This window comes from Trichosurus vulpecula, chromosome 9 (assembly GCF_011100635.1).
Source record: "Trichosurus vulpecula isolate mTriVul1 chromosome 9, mTriVul1.pri, whole genome shotgun sequence".
Classification (NCBI taxonomy): Eukaryota; Metazoa; Chordata; class Mammalia; order Diprotodontia; family Phalangeridae; genus Trichosurus; species Trichosurus vulpecula.
The window spans coordinates 79,643,216-79,661,682 of NC_050581.1; the positions used below are offsets into that span (position 1 = coordinate 79,643,216).

At 43.6% G+C, this 18,467-nt stretch overlaps 1 protein-coding gene across 1 annotated transcript in view; it reads right to left on the minus strand.

The window, feature by feature from the left end:
• The window catches only part of IL21R (interleukin 21 receptor), a 44,303-nt gene continuing 25,836 nt past the window's right edge, over nt 1–18,467 (minus strand). The window contains exon 10 of the mRNA XM_036739476.1: nt 1–2,154. Coding sequence (XP_036595371.1) covers nt 1,282–2,154 — 873 coding nt within the window. The 3' untranslated portion in view covers nt 1–1,281. The remainder of the gene's footprint in view (nt 2,155–18,467) is intronic.

An 18,467-nucleotide genomic window follows, 5' to 3' on the forward strand; every position in this document is an offset into this window, starting at 1 on the left:
GAGAGAAAGAAAGGGAGGAAGAGAGAGAAGAAGAGATAGAGAAAAAAAGAGATGAGGAAGGGGGATGAGAATGAGACCAGGGTCCTGTGAGTTACTGCTCTTAGACTGTGAGATCCTTGAGAATGAGACTATTTTGCCTCTCTTTATATCCCCAGCACTAAGCACAGTGCCGGCACTTAGTTGGTACTTAATAAATGTTTATTGGCTGACCTTAGGAGCCTGGAGCTAACATCACCTTATCTTCTGTCACTTTCTCTTTCCATATTTCATATAACCCCCCTCTGCCTGTTCATCATTAAGTCTGACCCTCTTCTCTCTAACTTTATTTTCATCACTATGGGGACCGGAGCGGGGGTGGGGGGGAACACTTTGGAAGGAGGTAAAAAAAGGATCAAAATTTTTAGCAAATCGACTCACTGGCCTTGTCAACTTTGCAGTTCTTAGGTAGCTTTGTGGTGAGATTCCAGTCCTTACCACTCTTTTTGCACACCTGTCCAAAGCTGTGTCTCCAGCTCAGATGGTAAGCTATCTTCTTTGTCACCAAGTATCTGCATCTCGTGAGTGTGATGCAGGAGAGGTCATCCCCTGGCATAGTCTCTGTGTCTGTAACCACAGGCTTCCCCTTCCCCACACCGACACTCTTCTAACGCCTCATGTATGGGATGTGCAGCATAAGAGAGGATTGAAAAAGACACAAGGTCCCACCACCGCTGCGGAAACTACTCCAATTGTGTTTTTCAACAATGGCTAATAAGCATCATCAAATCAAGTGAATGTAAACCAAGAATGCACATGTGCGCACACACACGCGTGCACATACACACACACACATACACAAAATAAGCTGTCTTGTAAGGACAAGGATTCAGCCTGTGATTTAGTGGGAATAGGGAACTCCCAGGTGTGGATGCTCCCTTTACCAATGCAAGCTGGCATTTTGTTTTAGAGAACTGCCTAGCACTTAGAGGTTAAGTGACTTGCCCAGGGTCACACACCCAGGATGTGTCAGAGATGGGACTTGAACCCAGGTCTTCTAGACTTCAAAGGAGTCACCTGTTAGGCCCTGCTGCCTCTCAGCCATCTGTAAATGACATCAAATAATAACAAAGGATGAAGCCCAGTCTGCTCTGTACCATCATGTTCCTCTTTTCACAGTTGTTTGATGAAGATGTGCCACATTTTTTTTCTGAGTGAAAGCTGAATGAACAGTTGATGGGTGACAACTGGTTTACATAATAGTCTTTGCTGATCCCACTTCAGTTCTGGAACCTGCTTAACTTGCTAACTGTTATGTGATCCAGGATTTGGGGAGGGAGGGGGTAAGATCACCCACTGTTTGACATAACTTCTTGGGATATCATCCTCAACATGACTGGTGCCCAGAGCTGAGCTGCCTTCCCTTTCCACTGGACTGCCCCCCATGAAGTCACTTTCTAAGGGGCTGCCACAGTCAGAACCAGCAAAGCCACTGTCGAAGGTGTCCATATCCAAGCTGACCAGTGGGTGGCCAAAGGCCTCTTTCTCTGAGCTGCAGGAGAAGTGTGCATAAGGTCCCTGGCTGAAGGGAGTACCCTCCCCTTCCTGTGAGGGCAGGGAAATAGGACTCCCTGGATCCCAGTCCTCTGGAGTGTGCAGGCACAGGGCTTCCAAAATACTGCCAATGGGAGCTTCTGGCCAGACTGGGATCCTCCCAGGGTTCTCCATGGAGACATGGCCAGAGGAGATGATTCTATCTTCTTTCCCCAAGAGCAGCTCACCAGAGCTCTGCCCATCAGGTTGGTCACCATCAAGATTTATCTTGGGGTAGTTGTCATCGCCACCACAGTCACCACCTCTATCTTGAGCTAGGTGACTGCAGTCACAGTGCAGCTGACCAGACTCCTTGTCATCAACCACCATCACTGTATCAAGGGACACATGGCCATAGGACTTGTCCTTCCCCTCACCAAATCCTAAGGCAAAGGATCCAACTTCTGTCTGGGTGGGTCCAGGGGGACAGATTCCACAGTATCCCATCTTGGGTTGCCCATTGGCATCAATCAACTCGATTTCTTTGGTGAGGCAGCTGCTATATACTTCCAGTGCCTCTGGGGACACCAGTCCCCAGTCAAATAAATTCAGGGTGCTGGTGGTGTAAGATGTTCCCACCCAGTTCTGCAAAAAAGAATGAGAGGAGTAGATTGTCATTGTCTTAGGCCATGGGAACCATCATCAAATCTATATTATCATTGCTTCTGTAAAGAAGGCTTCGATCATCACTATGATTCCACCCACCATCCTTGTGACTTCCCAGACTGAAATGCCCTTCACTGTCTACCACTCCCTTTCATGTGTTGTCTCCTTCTATTTGAAAGTAAACTAAGGACTGTCTCATTTTTTATGTTTCTATCCTTATATTCTATCCTATCCTTCTAGCCTTTCTATTTTTATTTCTCAGCACAGTGCTTCAGCACACAGGGCTGGGTAAATGCTTTTCACTCATTCGTTCAAAGACTGAAGCAACTGGAAAACTAAGGAGCCTGGTCTCTGGTGGCCAGTGACTCTAGATAAAGAGTTTTTAAGGTTTTCCAAACAAAAACAGGACATGATAGAAGATTCAATCAATCCACCCCATCATCAGCTCCCACAGCTGGCCATACCATCTGGTTACTTATCACAGAATGTCAAAGCTGGAAGGAATCTTTGAATGTGGAATTTTAGACTTGGAAAGGACCTTTAAACCGAATATTGGAGCTAAGAGAAACTTAGAGATCTTGTCCCATCCCCTAATTTCACAACTGAGGAAATCGAAGCCTCAAGAGATGAGGTAACGTACTCAAGGTTGTGCAGCTAGGAAGTGAGTGAGAGAACTCAGGCGGGAAATCCACCTATCCTGAGTCAACAGAGGACCGCTTCACAAACCCCTCCAATAATCCTTAAACACCCCACCCAGCTGAGCTCCTAAATGCTAAATCTAATGGCCTTGTCTCATTCCTTATCCTTCTTGACCTTTCTGCAGCTTTCAGCAGAGTTGGCAATATCTTTCTCCTAGACAATCTCTCCTCTCTGGGTTTTTTGTGACATGGTTCTCTCCTGGTTTTTCTCCTACATTTTTAGCCAATTCTCAAGTCATCTTTGGTGAGTCAAAATTCATGTTGCATACCCTTTGTGAGGTTGTATCCCAGGGTTCTGATTTGTGTCTTCTTTCTCTATACTCTCTTTCTTGATGATCTCACTGACTCTCATAGATTGAAATATCATCTCTTTGAAGCTGACTTCCAGATCTGTGTATCCAGACCTTATTTATCTCTCTCCAGAACTGTAATCCTGAATCACCAACTGCCTGCTGGACATCTCCACCTAGAGATTCCAAAGGCATTTCAAATTCTACGTGTCTAAGGCAAAAGTCATTGTCTCTCTCTTCCCTCAACCCACTCCTTTCCCTAACTTCCCCATTTCTGTCAAGTGCACCCACCATCTATCTTTTCAAACTCAAGTTCAACAGTCATCCTCAGCCCTCACTCTTCATGTCCAATCACATACCGAGTCCTCCTGATTCTGCCACCATACCACCTTATATCTATCCCCCTCCCTCCATGTGAAGTAAAATGTGCCATTCAATCTAAAATTTTCAAACTCTGAGGGGAAAAAAGATCATGAAAAAATAATGAGGGCAATGACCAATAAAGAGAACATAATAGAAAACCTGAGAGAGCCTATAGAGTCATCTCCAGTAGATTTACTCCAGCAAATACAATTACAGTTACTGTAGACCAAACAAAGGAAATCAGGCTCAGAAAATCAGGGAATTTCCCCAAGAATTAGAGACCTGGAGAAGAGATCATAAACCAGCAATTGCAGTATTGATGATATCCTATGAAATTTAGAAAAACAAAAGAATTAGACACAATATTCCAGGAAATCACCAGAGAAAATTCCCAGAACCACCAAAGGTAAGTTGTGATGTACAAATAGAAAGACTCCACAGGACCCTGATAAAAACCTAAGATTCAATATTTCTAGACATATGCTGCTTAAGCTCCAATATTATAATGATAAAAAAATTGCTTCAAGTGAATGGAAGGAAAACAGAAGTTATCTATCAAGGAATACAAATTGATATCATAGCAAACATGTCAACAAGAACAACTGGGGAAATTGGAGTAAATAGCTATATAGAATTAAGAAACTTGGGCCATGAGCCCGGGATTAAATGCTTAGCAAAATCCAGTACCCTGCTTCACAGGAATAGTTGGATATTTGAAAAATAATTAACTTTTAAAAAGTTTGTTGAAAGATACCTCTACTTTAAGGAGATCTTCCAGTAATAGCCTATCATCTCCTTCAAAAAGATAAGGATTTAAAACAACTGTTCTTCTTAAATCAAGATAAACCAGTTGCTAATGAAGTGAGCACCTAGAAAGTACATTCAAGAAGCCAAATCAGTAAATGTTTCAAAAGAGTATTTCAGAGAAACAGATAAGTGGGAGGAAAATCCGATACAGGGGGTGGGGGAATGATGGGCAAAAGATGAAGGTCCTTTCTTTGAAGGGGAAGTCCGAGTTAAAGACATTTACTTCATTTAGGTGCTTTTGTTAGCTTTGAGCTAATAATATAAACAATAAAAACGAGAAAAAAGCGTGAGTTTCCTTTCTTATAAAAAGAAAAGACAGACCTCACAATTGTAAAGCAAAGTAAAAATAGACTAAAGTCTTCAATTAAAAAACTGGAAGAATAACTAATAAGACAAAAAAAAATTTATCATAGGGCATAGATCGAGAAATGGAAACACTTTAGAAGGCATGGAGTCCAACGCCTCATCTTACAGATGAGATATTTTACAGATGATACTTGTTCCATATATGGAGAAGATGACTGTTTCTGTTTCTCAAATAAAGCAGAAATCAAAAGGACAAAATTGATATCTTTGATTATATACAGATAAAAGAATTTTGCCAATTTTACCTCTAAGATTAAAATAAGGCAAAGACATTTAGAAAATATGTTGGCAGTAAATGCATCTGAAAATGGCCTTACATGCTGAAACTATAAGACTGATATCTACAGTGAGACACCTATAAACTCTAATGAAACAACAGGCGAGGGCCACGAACAGATGTGTTTAAAAGAGAAAACACAAATTGTTACTAGCCATAGCAAATCAAGACAATCTCAAGATGTTGCTGATTGAAACAGTGTAAAATGAGAAAAAAAATATTAAATTCTGTGTTGGCAATGTAAAAAACTACATTTCTAGTGGTTCTTCAGAATGGTGTAAAGATTTTGAAAAAGCAATCTGGCAGTGAACAATGAAAGTCACATAATATTCAGCAATCCTTTGTTTGGACTTTGTCCTTAAAAAATACTATCAAAAAGAAAAGAGGGGAGCAGTACAAAAATATTTATTTGCTCTTTATTAGCAATAGTAAGAAACTGGAAATAACCAACATGTCCAATGATTAAAAAATGACTGTGAAGTATATACAGTCTATTTATAAAATGGAATAATTTTTTGTTGTTGTCTGAACCTTTAATTTCATCAATGTGGGGAACTCCTGGTTTGGAAATTCCCTCCACTGATACAAGTTGGCAACGTATCTGTAACTTGCCATCTTAGAGAATTGCCTTGGGACTCTGAGAGGCTATGTGATGTCTTAGGAGTCCCATAGAAAGTCTGTACCAGATGCCAGACTTCAACATAGGTTTTCTCAACTCCAAAGCAAACTTGCTAATCCACTACCTCTCAATTGGTGCCATAAAAATGATAACTATTTATCAAGGAAATATGGAAAGACCTATATGAAGTGAGGCAAAGCAAGATTGACAGAATCAGAAGTGTAGGTATATTGACTACAACTATATGTCAGAACAGAAAACACAATTAAAGGTAGAAGAACCTCGGGAAGACTTGGAAAAGGACGTAGAGAAAATATTTCTTATTTGTTTGTCTTCTGGTCATTTGTTTGGTTCCATGCTGTTTAGTGATAAGGGTTTTATGTAAGAATCTATTTCTTATTTTTTCTGGTTATTTGTGTGCCTACAGTGGATTCACTACCACTCCCACCTTTGGTAGCCTCAGGGGACAATAGTGGTCTCATCTAACCAGGAAGACACGCCATTGAATACCTGACCTCTCTGTATCTCTCCAGCCCTTGAACTGGGATACTTATACCATCTGGCTATTCTGAGGACTGAGATTGAAGCCATACAATGTTACAGGGATGATGGGCAAAAGATGAAGTTCCTTTCTTTGTTGAAAGGTCTTTGTTGATAGTTATGAAGATTATAATGAAAAAATTAATCTTAAAAAAAAAAACTGTGAAACTAACTTGGCCCCTGGTTGGCTTCCTGTTGTTTGGGGAATTTCCATATGTTATTTATTGACTGTCTGGTGATTTGATGAATGTTGTTTTTGTTCATGAGATTCATGGGCTCCTGAGGCCAGGAGAGATCTGGGAAAAGACCCCTAACCCTTGCTGGCATTGGCTGGGGTGGGGGCACAGGAGGACCTAAAGCTACTTAAGAAGGGCCTTGAGGCCAGATCCAGCCCTGAAACCCAGTTAAAAAGACATCTTTTGTCATCTCAACAAGGCGAACTCTCCAATGGGAGGTGATTTCCCAATCTCAGACAAAAAAAAATGCCTACTCCTTGTAAGTTCATCAAATCAATAAGTGTACTCCCCTGATCTACCTCATTTGCATGAGTATGCGTGATAATGAGTATGCCAGCAGCATCTTGGATGGGAGAGAGCTGGGAACTAGGGCCACCATCTTTGGTCCTATGTAGGCTAACTCATTCTAGAGTCTTAGCCAAATCACTTCCATTTGCTGGATCACCATTTCCCTGTTTATGCACTAAGGGGATTGGACAAGGCCTCTAAGATAGTCAGTAGAAGGTAAGCTCCTTGAGGGAAAGGACTATTTTGTTTCTGTCTTTATATTTCCAGCACTTAGCACAGTGTTCAGCACAAAACAGGTGCATAATAAGTACTTCTTCAATTGAATTGAGTTTCTGCTCTAATATTCCATGATCTGCATCAGAGAGCTTTGACCTGAGTATGTACGTGTACATAAAATAATGAGGTTGGTTTTTATATGCGGCTTATAAAGTCAATCTCATTATAGTCAAACCCCTAATATGTAAATATGTACCTAGGTATATGTGTATTTGTATTCACGTGTAGAGTTCATAGGATCATAAACAAGAATTCGAAGGGCCTCATGGGTTATCTAACCCAACCCTTATCTGAATAGGAATCCCTTACAACAACATTCCAAACAAATGGTCATCCAACTACTCCTTAAAAATTTCCAGTGACAAGGAACTCACTACCAGTCTCCATTAGCCATGGCAGCCTAGGAAGACAACGATGGTCCTCCTTCCTTCACCATGTAGCTATGTGGCTTCTCAGAATCTCCCCAGGTCTTGGCCTAAGATAAATGTCCCTTCTAACTATGAGTAAGATTGAAGCCCAATCTAAAGCCAAGAACTGGGATTTGGTTATGTTTAACTTCCTCACAGTTAGAAAGATTGAGCAGACTTGGGGATGTCTGGGTTCAAGTCCTAACTCCAGTGATAATTTTTCTCAGGAAGAGAGAGAAGAACTTGGACCTATGATTTCATTGGTTAAGGATTTCCCAGTTTCGAAACTCCTTTCACCAATGCAGAGCAGCAACTCTTTTGTAACTTTTGGTCCTAGAAGGTTGCCTGGGGGCATTGAGAGGTTAAGTAGTATGTCTCACTATACCACATTGCCTTTCTTGTGATAATATTAATAATAGTAATTATTATGGTTATTGTTATTTATTTATAGCCAATATATAATATATTATTATAATAACATAGACCAAATATATTGTTATGATCATTATTATTTGAGTGACTGAAACTCTGGCTCATCCCAGCAGGACTGCATAAGATCACATGGCCTCTGACATCTCTTCCAGCTCTACAAACAGGATCATATGGTTTGAGCATTTGTATAGCTCATCTGAAGAGCTTTTTTGTGTCTGAGTATAAAGGAATGGGGTAGGAAGAAGGGGAGGGGTCACTCACCTCCACTCTGCAGCCCTCGGCTGAACTAGCCTATTTCTTGCTTGGATCTCATCTTTCTGTGACATAGTCCAGGATAAAAGTCTGGCAATGTCACTGACATGCATGTGTCTTCATCATATCCTTCATATATGATCTATATCTTGCCAATGGACCCAGATGGCTCCAGAGGAGAAAGTGAGGCTGGCGACTTTGCACAGCCCTCCCCTACTTCAATTCACTTGCAAGTCACGGTATCCCTTCCTTGATGTCATGGTCCTCTTTGAGAATGAAGGACGTACAACAACAACAACAACATGTTGTTATCAATAAACTATAATTAGCTAAGTTGCCTGAGGTGACCCCTCTGTTGAATCTGTATAGCTGAGTCTCTCTCCTTTGAATCTATGGAGGCGCCATTGCAGATAGAGAGAGAAGGAACAATGCTCCCAGGTGTGTTCAGGGGGATGACACCTGTCAAGTGGCAAGACATCATGGGAAAGCTGGGCTTAGGGTCAAGAAACCTGGGTTCTAGTCCTAGATCAGCTAGTTAGTTTAAATGATCATGTCTCTTCTTTGGGCTTTTTGTCTTCTGTAAAATGAGGATGTTGGGCCCACTGTGGCCCATCAGATTCCTCCTGGCTCTGATATACCTGGGTCTACGTTTGAAATCAGGCAAGAAGACTCTTCACCCCACCTCACACTCTTAGGACCTCTCTTCCTGAAGGTGCCTGCTGGGTGGGCCAGTAGCCTCCTGTCTTTCCATTCTTGGCATTGGTTATTTGGTAGGAAGAGCTGAGAACAGTCTAAAGCAGAAGCATGGTCTTATGGGTGCCTCTTTTTGCATCTGGTCTTTCAGATCAATCCATCAATAAACATTTATTAAGCACCTACTCTATGCCAAGGACTGTGCTAAGCTCTTTCAACATCCAGATGCCTCCTTGGCCCCTGTTTGCTAGGAAGATGGAAAGCTAGGGAACAACCCTTTCCCAGACCCTTCACTCTCTCCTTTATCTAGCACTTCAGGGCCCCCTATGATGGTAGGGAGGATTGGCACCAGAACAATCTATCTAACAGTCTCCCAACAGGGAAAGCCCTGATTTGGGGTCCGTGGGGCCTCTCAATTACCTCCCAGGGTTGTTGCAGGGATCAAATGAGATATATTCGTAAAGCCCTTAGCATAATGCCCAGTACATAGTAGGTGCTTAATAAATACTTATTCCCTTCCTTTCCTTTCTCCAGCTCAATCAGAAATGTGGAATGGAAAAAGCAAAACAAATCTAGAAAAGGCCCCATGATATCAGTTAGTGTAGACAGAAGGAGAGACAAAAGGTTACTGGGCCTGGGAGCAGAGGTGAAACATCAGGGCCAAGAATACCACCAGCCTTTGACTACTTTGCTCCAACAACTCCCTTCTTCCAGCCTGAGACAAGTTAGGCAGTGATAGGACCAGAGACTAATCTTCCCTCTGTGGCTCCAGGGGACCTGGATAGTGAGTGTCTGCTGATTGACTGCTGGAGATAAGTCCAGAAAACACTTTACAATCTTTGTTGAGGGGAAGCCATGTCAGTTTGAGCATCAAGAGACCTGGCTTCTGCTGCTCCCTTGCTATCTTATCTTGGTCCAATTGCCTCCCCTCTGGGTCTCAGTTACCTCATCTGTACAGTGGAAGGGATGGACTAATGAATAAGTGACATTTCCAGAGCACTTTGAAGGTTTTCAAGGAACTTGACCTAACAACACTGTGAGGTAAATGCTGTAGAGATTGTCCCCGTTTTACAGATGATGGATATGAGGCTCAGAAGTTAAATTTCTTGGTTGTCTAGATTCAGAACTAAAAGGAACCTCAGAAGTCATCTGGTTCATTTTACAGATGGGGAAACTGAGGCCATAGAGGTTAAGTGGTTTGCCTAAGGACTTGAAGCTCTCACTCCAGACCCAATATTCATTTCCGTTGTGTAACGCTGCTTCAACAGTCGGGGCAGTCAGGTAGCACAGTGGATAGCACGCCAGCCTGGAGTTAGGAAGACAAGTTCAAATCCAGCCTGAGAGACTTACCAGCTGGGCAAGTCACTTCACCCTGTTTGCCTCAGTTTCCTCATCTAAAAAATGAACTGCGGAAGGAAATGGCAAACCACTCCAACATCTTTGCCAAGAAAACCCCAAAACCTCAAACGGGGTCACAAAGAGTTGAACTCAGCTCCAATGACTGCACAGTAGCAGCAACAATCAAATTTCAATAGTCACACAACATCAGAGGCAGAATTAAAACTTAAGTCTTGACTGCAAGGCTAGCGGCTCTTCCCACTGCACCGGGCTACAGGGCCGAAGACCCGCGTTAGATGGAAGGAAGGACGGAAACAGAAAATGGAGACAAAGCAGTGTCATGAGGTCTATGTCAGGGAGTGTCCAAGCTTAGGACGAGCTGAGGCCAGTAATGAGCAAAATGGACTCTTTTTGGTTATGGTGGATGCAAGAGGCAGACTGAAGAAGGAACTTCTTCATAAGGAACTTCTGATAAAGGATGACAAAGAGAAGGCAGAATGACCCAGCTCATACTTTGCTTCTTTTTTCCTTGTCAAGGATTCTGATCTTTGATTTTTTTTTTGGAAGGGTGAAGGCAGGACAATTGGTGTTAAGTGACTTGCCCAAGGTCACACAGCTAGTAAGTGTGTCAAGTGTCTGAGGCCAGATTTGAACTCAGGTCTTCCTGACTCCAGGGCCGGTGCTCTACTAACTACCCAGCTGCCCCAAGGATTCTGATCTTTGGACTGAGAATGATAGATCAAAAATGGCTGTCAAGATAGAGAAACAGAAAAAAAAAGACAGGAGAGCAGATAAGGGAGGGAGGGAGGGAAGAAAAAAAAAGAAAGAAAAAGAAGGGAGGGAGGGAAGGAAGAGGAGGGAAAGGAGGGAAGGAAAAGGGAAAGAAAAAGGGGGGAAAGGAGGGAGGAAAGGAAGGAAGAAGGAAGGGAGGGACAGAAGGAAGGAGGAAGGGAAAGAAGAAGGAGGAAAGGGAGGGACAGAAGGAAAAAGGGAAAGAAGAAGGGAGGGAGGGAAGAAGGAGGGAAAGGGGGAAGGAAAAAGGAAAAGAAAAAGGAGGAAAGGAAGAGAAGGAGGGAAGGAAGAAGGGAAAGAAGAAGGAAAAGGAGAAAAGGAAGAATGAGGAGAGGTAGAGAAACAAGCATTTATTAAGTGCTTACCATGTGCCAAGCATTGTGCTAAGCTCTGCAGCTACAAGTACGAGCAAACAGAAAGTCCCTACCTCAAGGAACTTATCTTATAATGAGGGAAGATGACACACAGAAGGCAGCTTAAGAGGTGGGGTGGAGTGTAAAGGTGAAGATACCCAGCATGGGAGTAAACAGGAACATGGCCAGGAAGAGAATGAAAAGAAGACTCCCAGCTTCTCTTAATGGGTTCATCCCACACATCTGAACAAACTGCATTCCTGAGCACTGGCTGGATGTGACGGCTGAGCTTTGCCAATCATCTCCAAAAGATTGGGCACCAGCTTTCAAAGAAGGTAAGAGTAAAGTGAAAACCATAGCCTGGCAAGCTTAATTGGGAGTCCTGGACAAATTTTAGAATGTGCTATCAAAGTGATGGGTTGAGAGGGAAACCGTGCTTGCAAAAAACCAGAGTGGCTTCATCAAGAACATGCCACACCAGACCAACCCGCCATCCTTTTCTGGAAGATCAATCTGGTAGACCAAGGGAATAGTAAAGGCATAGATTTCCACAAAACTTTTTAGCAAAGCCTCTCTTGTTCTCTTTATGGACATGATAGAGAAGTGTGGGTTAGATAACAGCATAATTAGGCATGATTAACTTAGAACTGGTTGAATGACCGGACCCACATTCTTATCAATGATTGGAGAAGGCAGGACTAGTGTGCCCGTTCAATTTACAAATGGCACAGAGTTGGAAGAGAGAGATGATGGCATATGTTGGACAACAAACAAATCATCCAAAGTGATTTTGACAGGCCAGAGTAATGGCTGGAATTTAATCACATGAAAATTTTTTTCAAAATATAAAAATATAGAACCCCACACATGGGTTAAAAAAAAATTCATTTGAACAAGTATGGGATAGGAACGTATAGCTGGACCACAGTTCGTGTGAAAAAGATTTGGAGATTCTGTGAACCTTAAGTACGAGTCAACAGTTCAATATGGCGGACAAAAAAGCTCATGTGATCTTAGACTCCATTATGAGACAGAGAGTCTAGAACGAGGAAGCTGAGAATGTTTGTTGTCAGACTGTCTGCAACACTGGGTTCAGCTCTAGTCAGCCCATTTTAGGAAAGGACTGAAAATCATGAGGATTGATTGTCCAGTCATACAGTGAGGCCTTAAAGAGCACAGGATGGGGAAGTGGGAATGACATGAAGCTCAAGGCCAACTTTACAATTTTCCAAACCCTGCTAGTGCCCTCTCCTGGCCTTGAGGTCACCATTTCGTTGGAGGTGAGCTTCCATGCATGCTCCTTTTCTACTTGTCAGACAGGATAAAGAACACAGAGGTCAATAACAATGCTTTGGGAGCAACTGAAGAAGACCTGAAGTTGGACAAATCATGTGCTGTCCTCTGTAGGTGAAAAAACCTCCACCTTAGCAGCCTATACTTAGCCTTTTCCGTAGCTAGTGGAGAGAGGCTTGCACTGTGTCCTGTGTAATTTACCTCCCTTTGTCTTTTGACCTCAGAAGATGGCCTTTATCCCCCCTATAGCTCTTCAGACCATGGCCAGGTTCCTTCCCAGCTGTGCCTTCCCATCTACTGGTGCACAAAGGGTCATGCAGTGAGTGTCTGGCTTCCTTTGCAAAATGCACAGTCAACTTCCCCAGTGTCTCTAGAGCCTGCAAGGGAGGTAGTACAGGACAGGCACTATTGCTTCACTGCCTCAGACACCCTGTGTGGACAGGTGTGACTACAGCTAGTACCCAATGAGTATGGGTGTGCTGGCGGGGACAAGGAAGGGAGAGGAGCGGGTAAGGACTTTCGTTCCTTTTTAGCGGAGGGAAATTGTGGTGCTTGAAAGGATCTTGTCAATCTTTTATATAGTTTAATTCCTTCCATTTTAAAGATGTGAAAACTGAGGCCCTGACACCCCTGGAGGCCACCTGGTTTCACTCCTTTCATACACACACCCTACCACTGTGCCTGTGACTACTCAGACCAGGAATGGAAAACTACTAGGTAACTGATAGGATAACTTGATATGAACTTGTCTGACCCTCTTCAACCACTTCCTGCAGCGTGTTGGGGACAGAGAGGGGACACTGACCATTTGTGCTCAAACATCCGGCCCACGCCTCCCCAGGCACTGCTCCAGTGCCAGACCTGTACAACCTGAGCACTTCAGACTATGCCACCAGCTCATGGCTTTTTTCCAAGTAGAGAGTTTCCCATTACTGCAAATGTTCAGACAGAGGCCAGAGGAACATTGCCAGGAACACTGTAGAAGACAAAAGTCTGCTATTGTGAAAAGAACCCTGAACTAGAAGAAGTCAAAAATCACAAAAATCAGCCCTGTTGTTCCCCAGCCATGATGCTCTGGGTAAGTCGCCTCTCTGAGACTCAGTTTACCCATCTGTGAAATGGAGAATACCTGTCTCACCTAGATCACAGAGTTTTTACATGTGACTCCAGCTAAATCCTGGTCATGCAAACACTTTGAAAGCACCAAGAACCGAAGGGGTTATTTTACCAATAACCCACATTTCTGTAGTGCTTTCAGGTTTATAAAGTGCTGTGTTCATAACAAGCCCATAAGGGAGCCAGTGCGAATATTACTATACCCCTTTCGGAGATGAGAAAAGTGAGGTTCAGGGCTGAAGTGACTAATTCTGTAGAGAGGTGATAAGCAGCCAGGGTGCTCTGTGCAGAGCGCTCTTCTGGAGGCTAGATCATTAGAACAGCTCACTTTCAGAGAGCACTTTGAAGGTTTACAATGTCACGCAGCTAGTAAGGTCAGAGCGAGGGTTTGGACCCATGGCTCCTGCCTGGAAGCCGAGTCTGCTTTCCCTGGACCACGTGGGCCCCTCTGACAGAAAGTGTTTCTGTGCTTGAAGATGGAGGGAGTGGGGGCAGGGGGCAGATGAAATGACTTCTGAGGTCCTTTCCAACCCTAAGATTCTGCCCTCTCAGAGTCACCACATCCTCTGTGCTCAAGAGCCAGCCTCTCCCGCAGACTTCTGAGGAGAGATGGGTCTGCAGAGATAACTTACTGGCTGGGAAATGAGGGTGGGGAGAGGGCTGCTGGCAGAGCTGGAGCTTGAGGCAACTTATTTTGCAAGCTTCTCACCTTCCTAGAGCGCTCTTGCTCTCTCTCTGTCTCTCTCTCTCTCTGCTATCCCTACTCTCTGTCTGTCTCTGTCTCTTTGTCTCTGCTGTCTTTCTTTTTGTCTCTTTCTCCCTGTTTCAGTGTCTGTCTGTTCGTTCTCTCTCTCTCTCTCTCTCTCTCTTTCTCTCTCTCTCTCTCATATCTTTGCTCTCTGTCTCTCTTTGTCTCTGCTGTCTTTCTTTTTGTGTCTATCTCTTTCTCTCTCCCTGTCTCTGTCTGTCTGTCTGTCTGTCATCTCTCTGTTTCTCTCTAAGTCTGTCTGTCTGTCTCTCCAAAATGCAGATTCATTTCCCCCAGAGATTCTGGAGTCTACAAAGGAGTCAGCTCAGGGTAGCCACCTTAGGGATACTTTAAGAGTCTCCCTCTACCCCTCACCCCTATTCTTAAGTACTGGAGCAATTTTCAACTTATAAAGACAAAGGGCTGTTTGACAATTTGGGATCCCAGAGTCAAAGGTCCCCTAGCCCAACGCTCCCTTTCCACAGTGGAATAAACTAGGCCTCCCAAGGTCAAGTGATCTGGCCAAACCCACACGGCCAATGGGCAGAAGAGCTCTGATTTGAACTCAGATGGCCAGATGTCCAATCAATACTCTTGTCCCCGTGCCACAGGCTCAGCCCCTTGCACGGTCCTCAGTCACCTACAAAGTGGCTCTAAAAAAGGTTGCTCTAAAACTCTTTGCTCATTGGACAGATCGAATTCGCACCTGTCCTGAAGCTATGCTGTAGTGGTAGGTATAGGTCGTGGGTTCAAGCCCCATGGCTGACCGCTTAGGACAAGTCACTGGACCTCACCTGACCTAAGGTTTCTTATCCTCTCTAAGCCTGTTTCCTTATCTGTAAATTTAAGATAATTATACTTGCACTGAGCGACAACATGGCCTAGCATAGACAGCTAGCCTCCCAGTGAGGAAGACCTGGGTTCAAGTTCCACTTTCGACAAATAACTAACTGGCTGTGTGACTCTGGGTGAGTCATTTAACTTTTCTCAGTGCCTGAGGCATTTGCCGGAGACTGAAAGTTGCAGAGAAAGGCATCAATCTGCATTATCAGAGGAAGTCCTTACCAGGAAGTAGCCACATACCCTGATGAAATCACAAGTTTAAAAAAAAAATGTGTGTGTATGTGTGTGTGTGTGTTTGCACTAACCTGTCTCACTCCATTGCAAGAAAAATGCATTGTAAACAGGTGCTCTATAACATAGGAGATGTTATTCTCACTTGTGGCTTTTTGGGAGTTTTCAAGTTGTTGGTTTTTTTTTTCTGGGCATGCCTAGAAGTCCTTTAATTGTTTAACAAATATTCTACAACTCATGCATCTAAATGAGTGTTGGAACCTTCAAAGTAGTCACCCTGTGGAATTAGGCCCTTGTTCCTGTAATGCTACCTTTGCTCTAAATTCTTTGGAAATCGCTTTCAGAAGCACAGGCTTTGGAAGAACCTCACTGGCAGCCAACTTTCACTCTTGGACAGCATTTGTGACTTTTGGAATCAGCCATAAAGTCCTTCTGTGAATTATTGAACACTAAAAGTTGGACCTTTGAGGAAAGGTAGCCATCATCTGATCCAGTGGTGGGGAACCTGAGGCCTCGAGGCCACCCTTGATCTGGTCCAATCGCCTCATTGACTATTAGAGGAAACTGAGGGAGAGTCAGGTCTGGTGAACAAGATGGGAGGGGGGCACACTGTAGAGTACCATTTATGTTCAAAACTGAGGCATAATTCTAAAGTAATGAGGCAGATTTCCTTGTGAGGCCTTATCTCCCACTGCCCTACTTTATGAATCCTACAATCTAGACACACTAGACCACTATTGAGAACATGCTCTAATATTTCTTTCCTTTGCCTAGAACACTCATCCGCCCAGCACCAGGCTCTGCCTGTTGAAATCCTGTCCAGCCTTCAAGGCTCAGTTCAAAAAGCCCACCTCTTTCATCAAGCTTTCCCTGATTCCCCCCAGCTAGAAGTGACGCTCTCTTCCCTACTGGTTCTGGAGTTAAAGAACTATTGTTTAAATAACTAGGATTTCTACTTATAACATGTAAGACTTTAGACAAGTCATTTAATCTCTCTGGGCCTCAGTTTCCCTATTTGTTAAATTTTGGACTAGGTAAACTCAAAGGGTCAATTCTAACTCCAAATCCCATGATGCTCCTGGCACCTCAGCATTTTGCAAGTTGTCACTTATCAGCTTTTGCCGTTATTACAGGCATATGTCTGCCATTTTGTGCCCATATTAGACTAACAATATGTCTTATTCATCTGTCTCCCCCACAGCTCCTAGCCCAGGGCCAGGCACCCAAGAGCAAACATTGGATGAATGCAATAGACCCGAGTGAGGCGGCCATCATTTACTTTTAAGATCCCCAGTAAGTGCTTGCTTATCACAGCGTTCGTGTTGTTCCTGTGCTTCCTGGGAACATCCTTAGCAATCATCACACCAAAGTCCAAGCTCCTAATTAAGAAGGAACCTGGATATTGTGACCCAGAGATGGGAGAATGAGTATGAGCTTGGATTTGCCTCAAGAAGGAACAAAGCTAGGGACTCTTGGCCTATTGGAAATGGCCCTGGACATTAAGCCAGGGAAATCTGGCTCAAATGTCCCCTCTGATATCTACTACATGTGAGACCATGGGCAAATCACCTAGTCTCCATAGACTTCAATATCCTTATGTGCAAAAAAGAGGGTTGGAATAGATTACCTCTGAGGTTTCTTCTAGCCCTAGATCTGTGAGTCTTTGGCCTTTGAGGAAGACCACCTTCCCCAACTGACCAGAATTCTCCACCCCCACTGCCTGCTTCCTTCTTCCAACTTTCTTTGGATTTCAGCTCAGCTACTGTAGCCTCTCAACCCTTCCCTGGCTAAGTCCCTTCTAGTGTACATGTTCTTTCTCACTTCTGACCATACCCTTGATCTTCCTTTTAGCCCCATTGAGAGAGAGGGCTTTATCTTCTCTCCTAATGGCACATAGTAGGGACTATATAAATGTTTGCTGATTGATAATTGACTAAGGCTTTTTTTTTTTAGTGGCTCAAAAAGACCTCAGAGATTATCTAGTCTGGTGGTGCTTAACCTCTTTTTTTTTTTGTCCTGAACCCTTCTGGCAGTCTGGGAAAACCTATGGACCCCTTCTTAATATATTTTAAATGCACAAAATAAAATACATAGGATTACAAAGTAAACCAATTCTGTTGAAATAAAGATGTAAGTTTTTTCTTCTCATCTAAGTTCACAGACTTCCCCCCACCCTTAAAATTTATCCACAGAGTCCCTGCGGGTCAATGGAATGCTGGTTGAGGACCCTTGATCAAATTCAACATTCTCATCCACTAAGCCAACAGCTGCCACTTGTAGCTGGCCAGATGTGGGCAAGACAGACTTCACAAAAAAGACACCTACTAGTGTGGGTTTCAGTTAAGGCCAGGCTTTCCCCAAAAAATCTCTCCCACAGCCCTATGCCCGGAGCCTAAAGATTCTAGCATTCCCATTTTCCCTCCTTAGGGTTAAGGCATAGAAGGTCTCTGATAATATTTTCCTATGTTCCCTAGGAGAAAAGGCATGACCATCTGATAGATAATCGAGCTGAAGTCTAGAGAGGGCCTTGGGCCAGGTCCTCAGACTGCTCCTTCCCCAGGTCTCACCCTCAGATCTTCACACTCCATTCCATCCCACCAGCTTGCCTAGTTCCCAGACCAGCAACAGATTTAGAAAAGTGTCCTCCTAAAGCTGGGCCCCAGATTTCTAAAGGGACCCTCCAACCCTAGAGAATTTGCTAAACTGAATGATGGAAGACACAGATTTAGCATTTTCTCCACAGAAAGTGCTGCCTTGACCCCAATTAAGACACAGAATATAGAACAGGAAATCATTCTGGAAACTGAGACCCAGCCCTCAGCCTGACTTAGCTGGGCCCATCATACACATGATCGCATTTCTATTAGAATCTCAGGTAAGTGCTCATCCCACCCTGGTAGCCAGTGGGTGAATGCCTTGCAGATGACTTGCTTTTCCCCCTCTCCCCTATGTATAACCCAGGCTCTGCTTTTGGAAGGAGGGATCCTCTTGGCCAATGGGACTAGCAGAGTCAATAGAAGGAAAATGAAGTAGG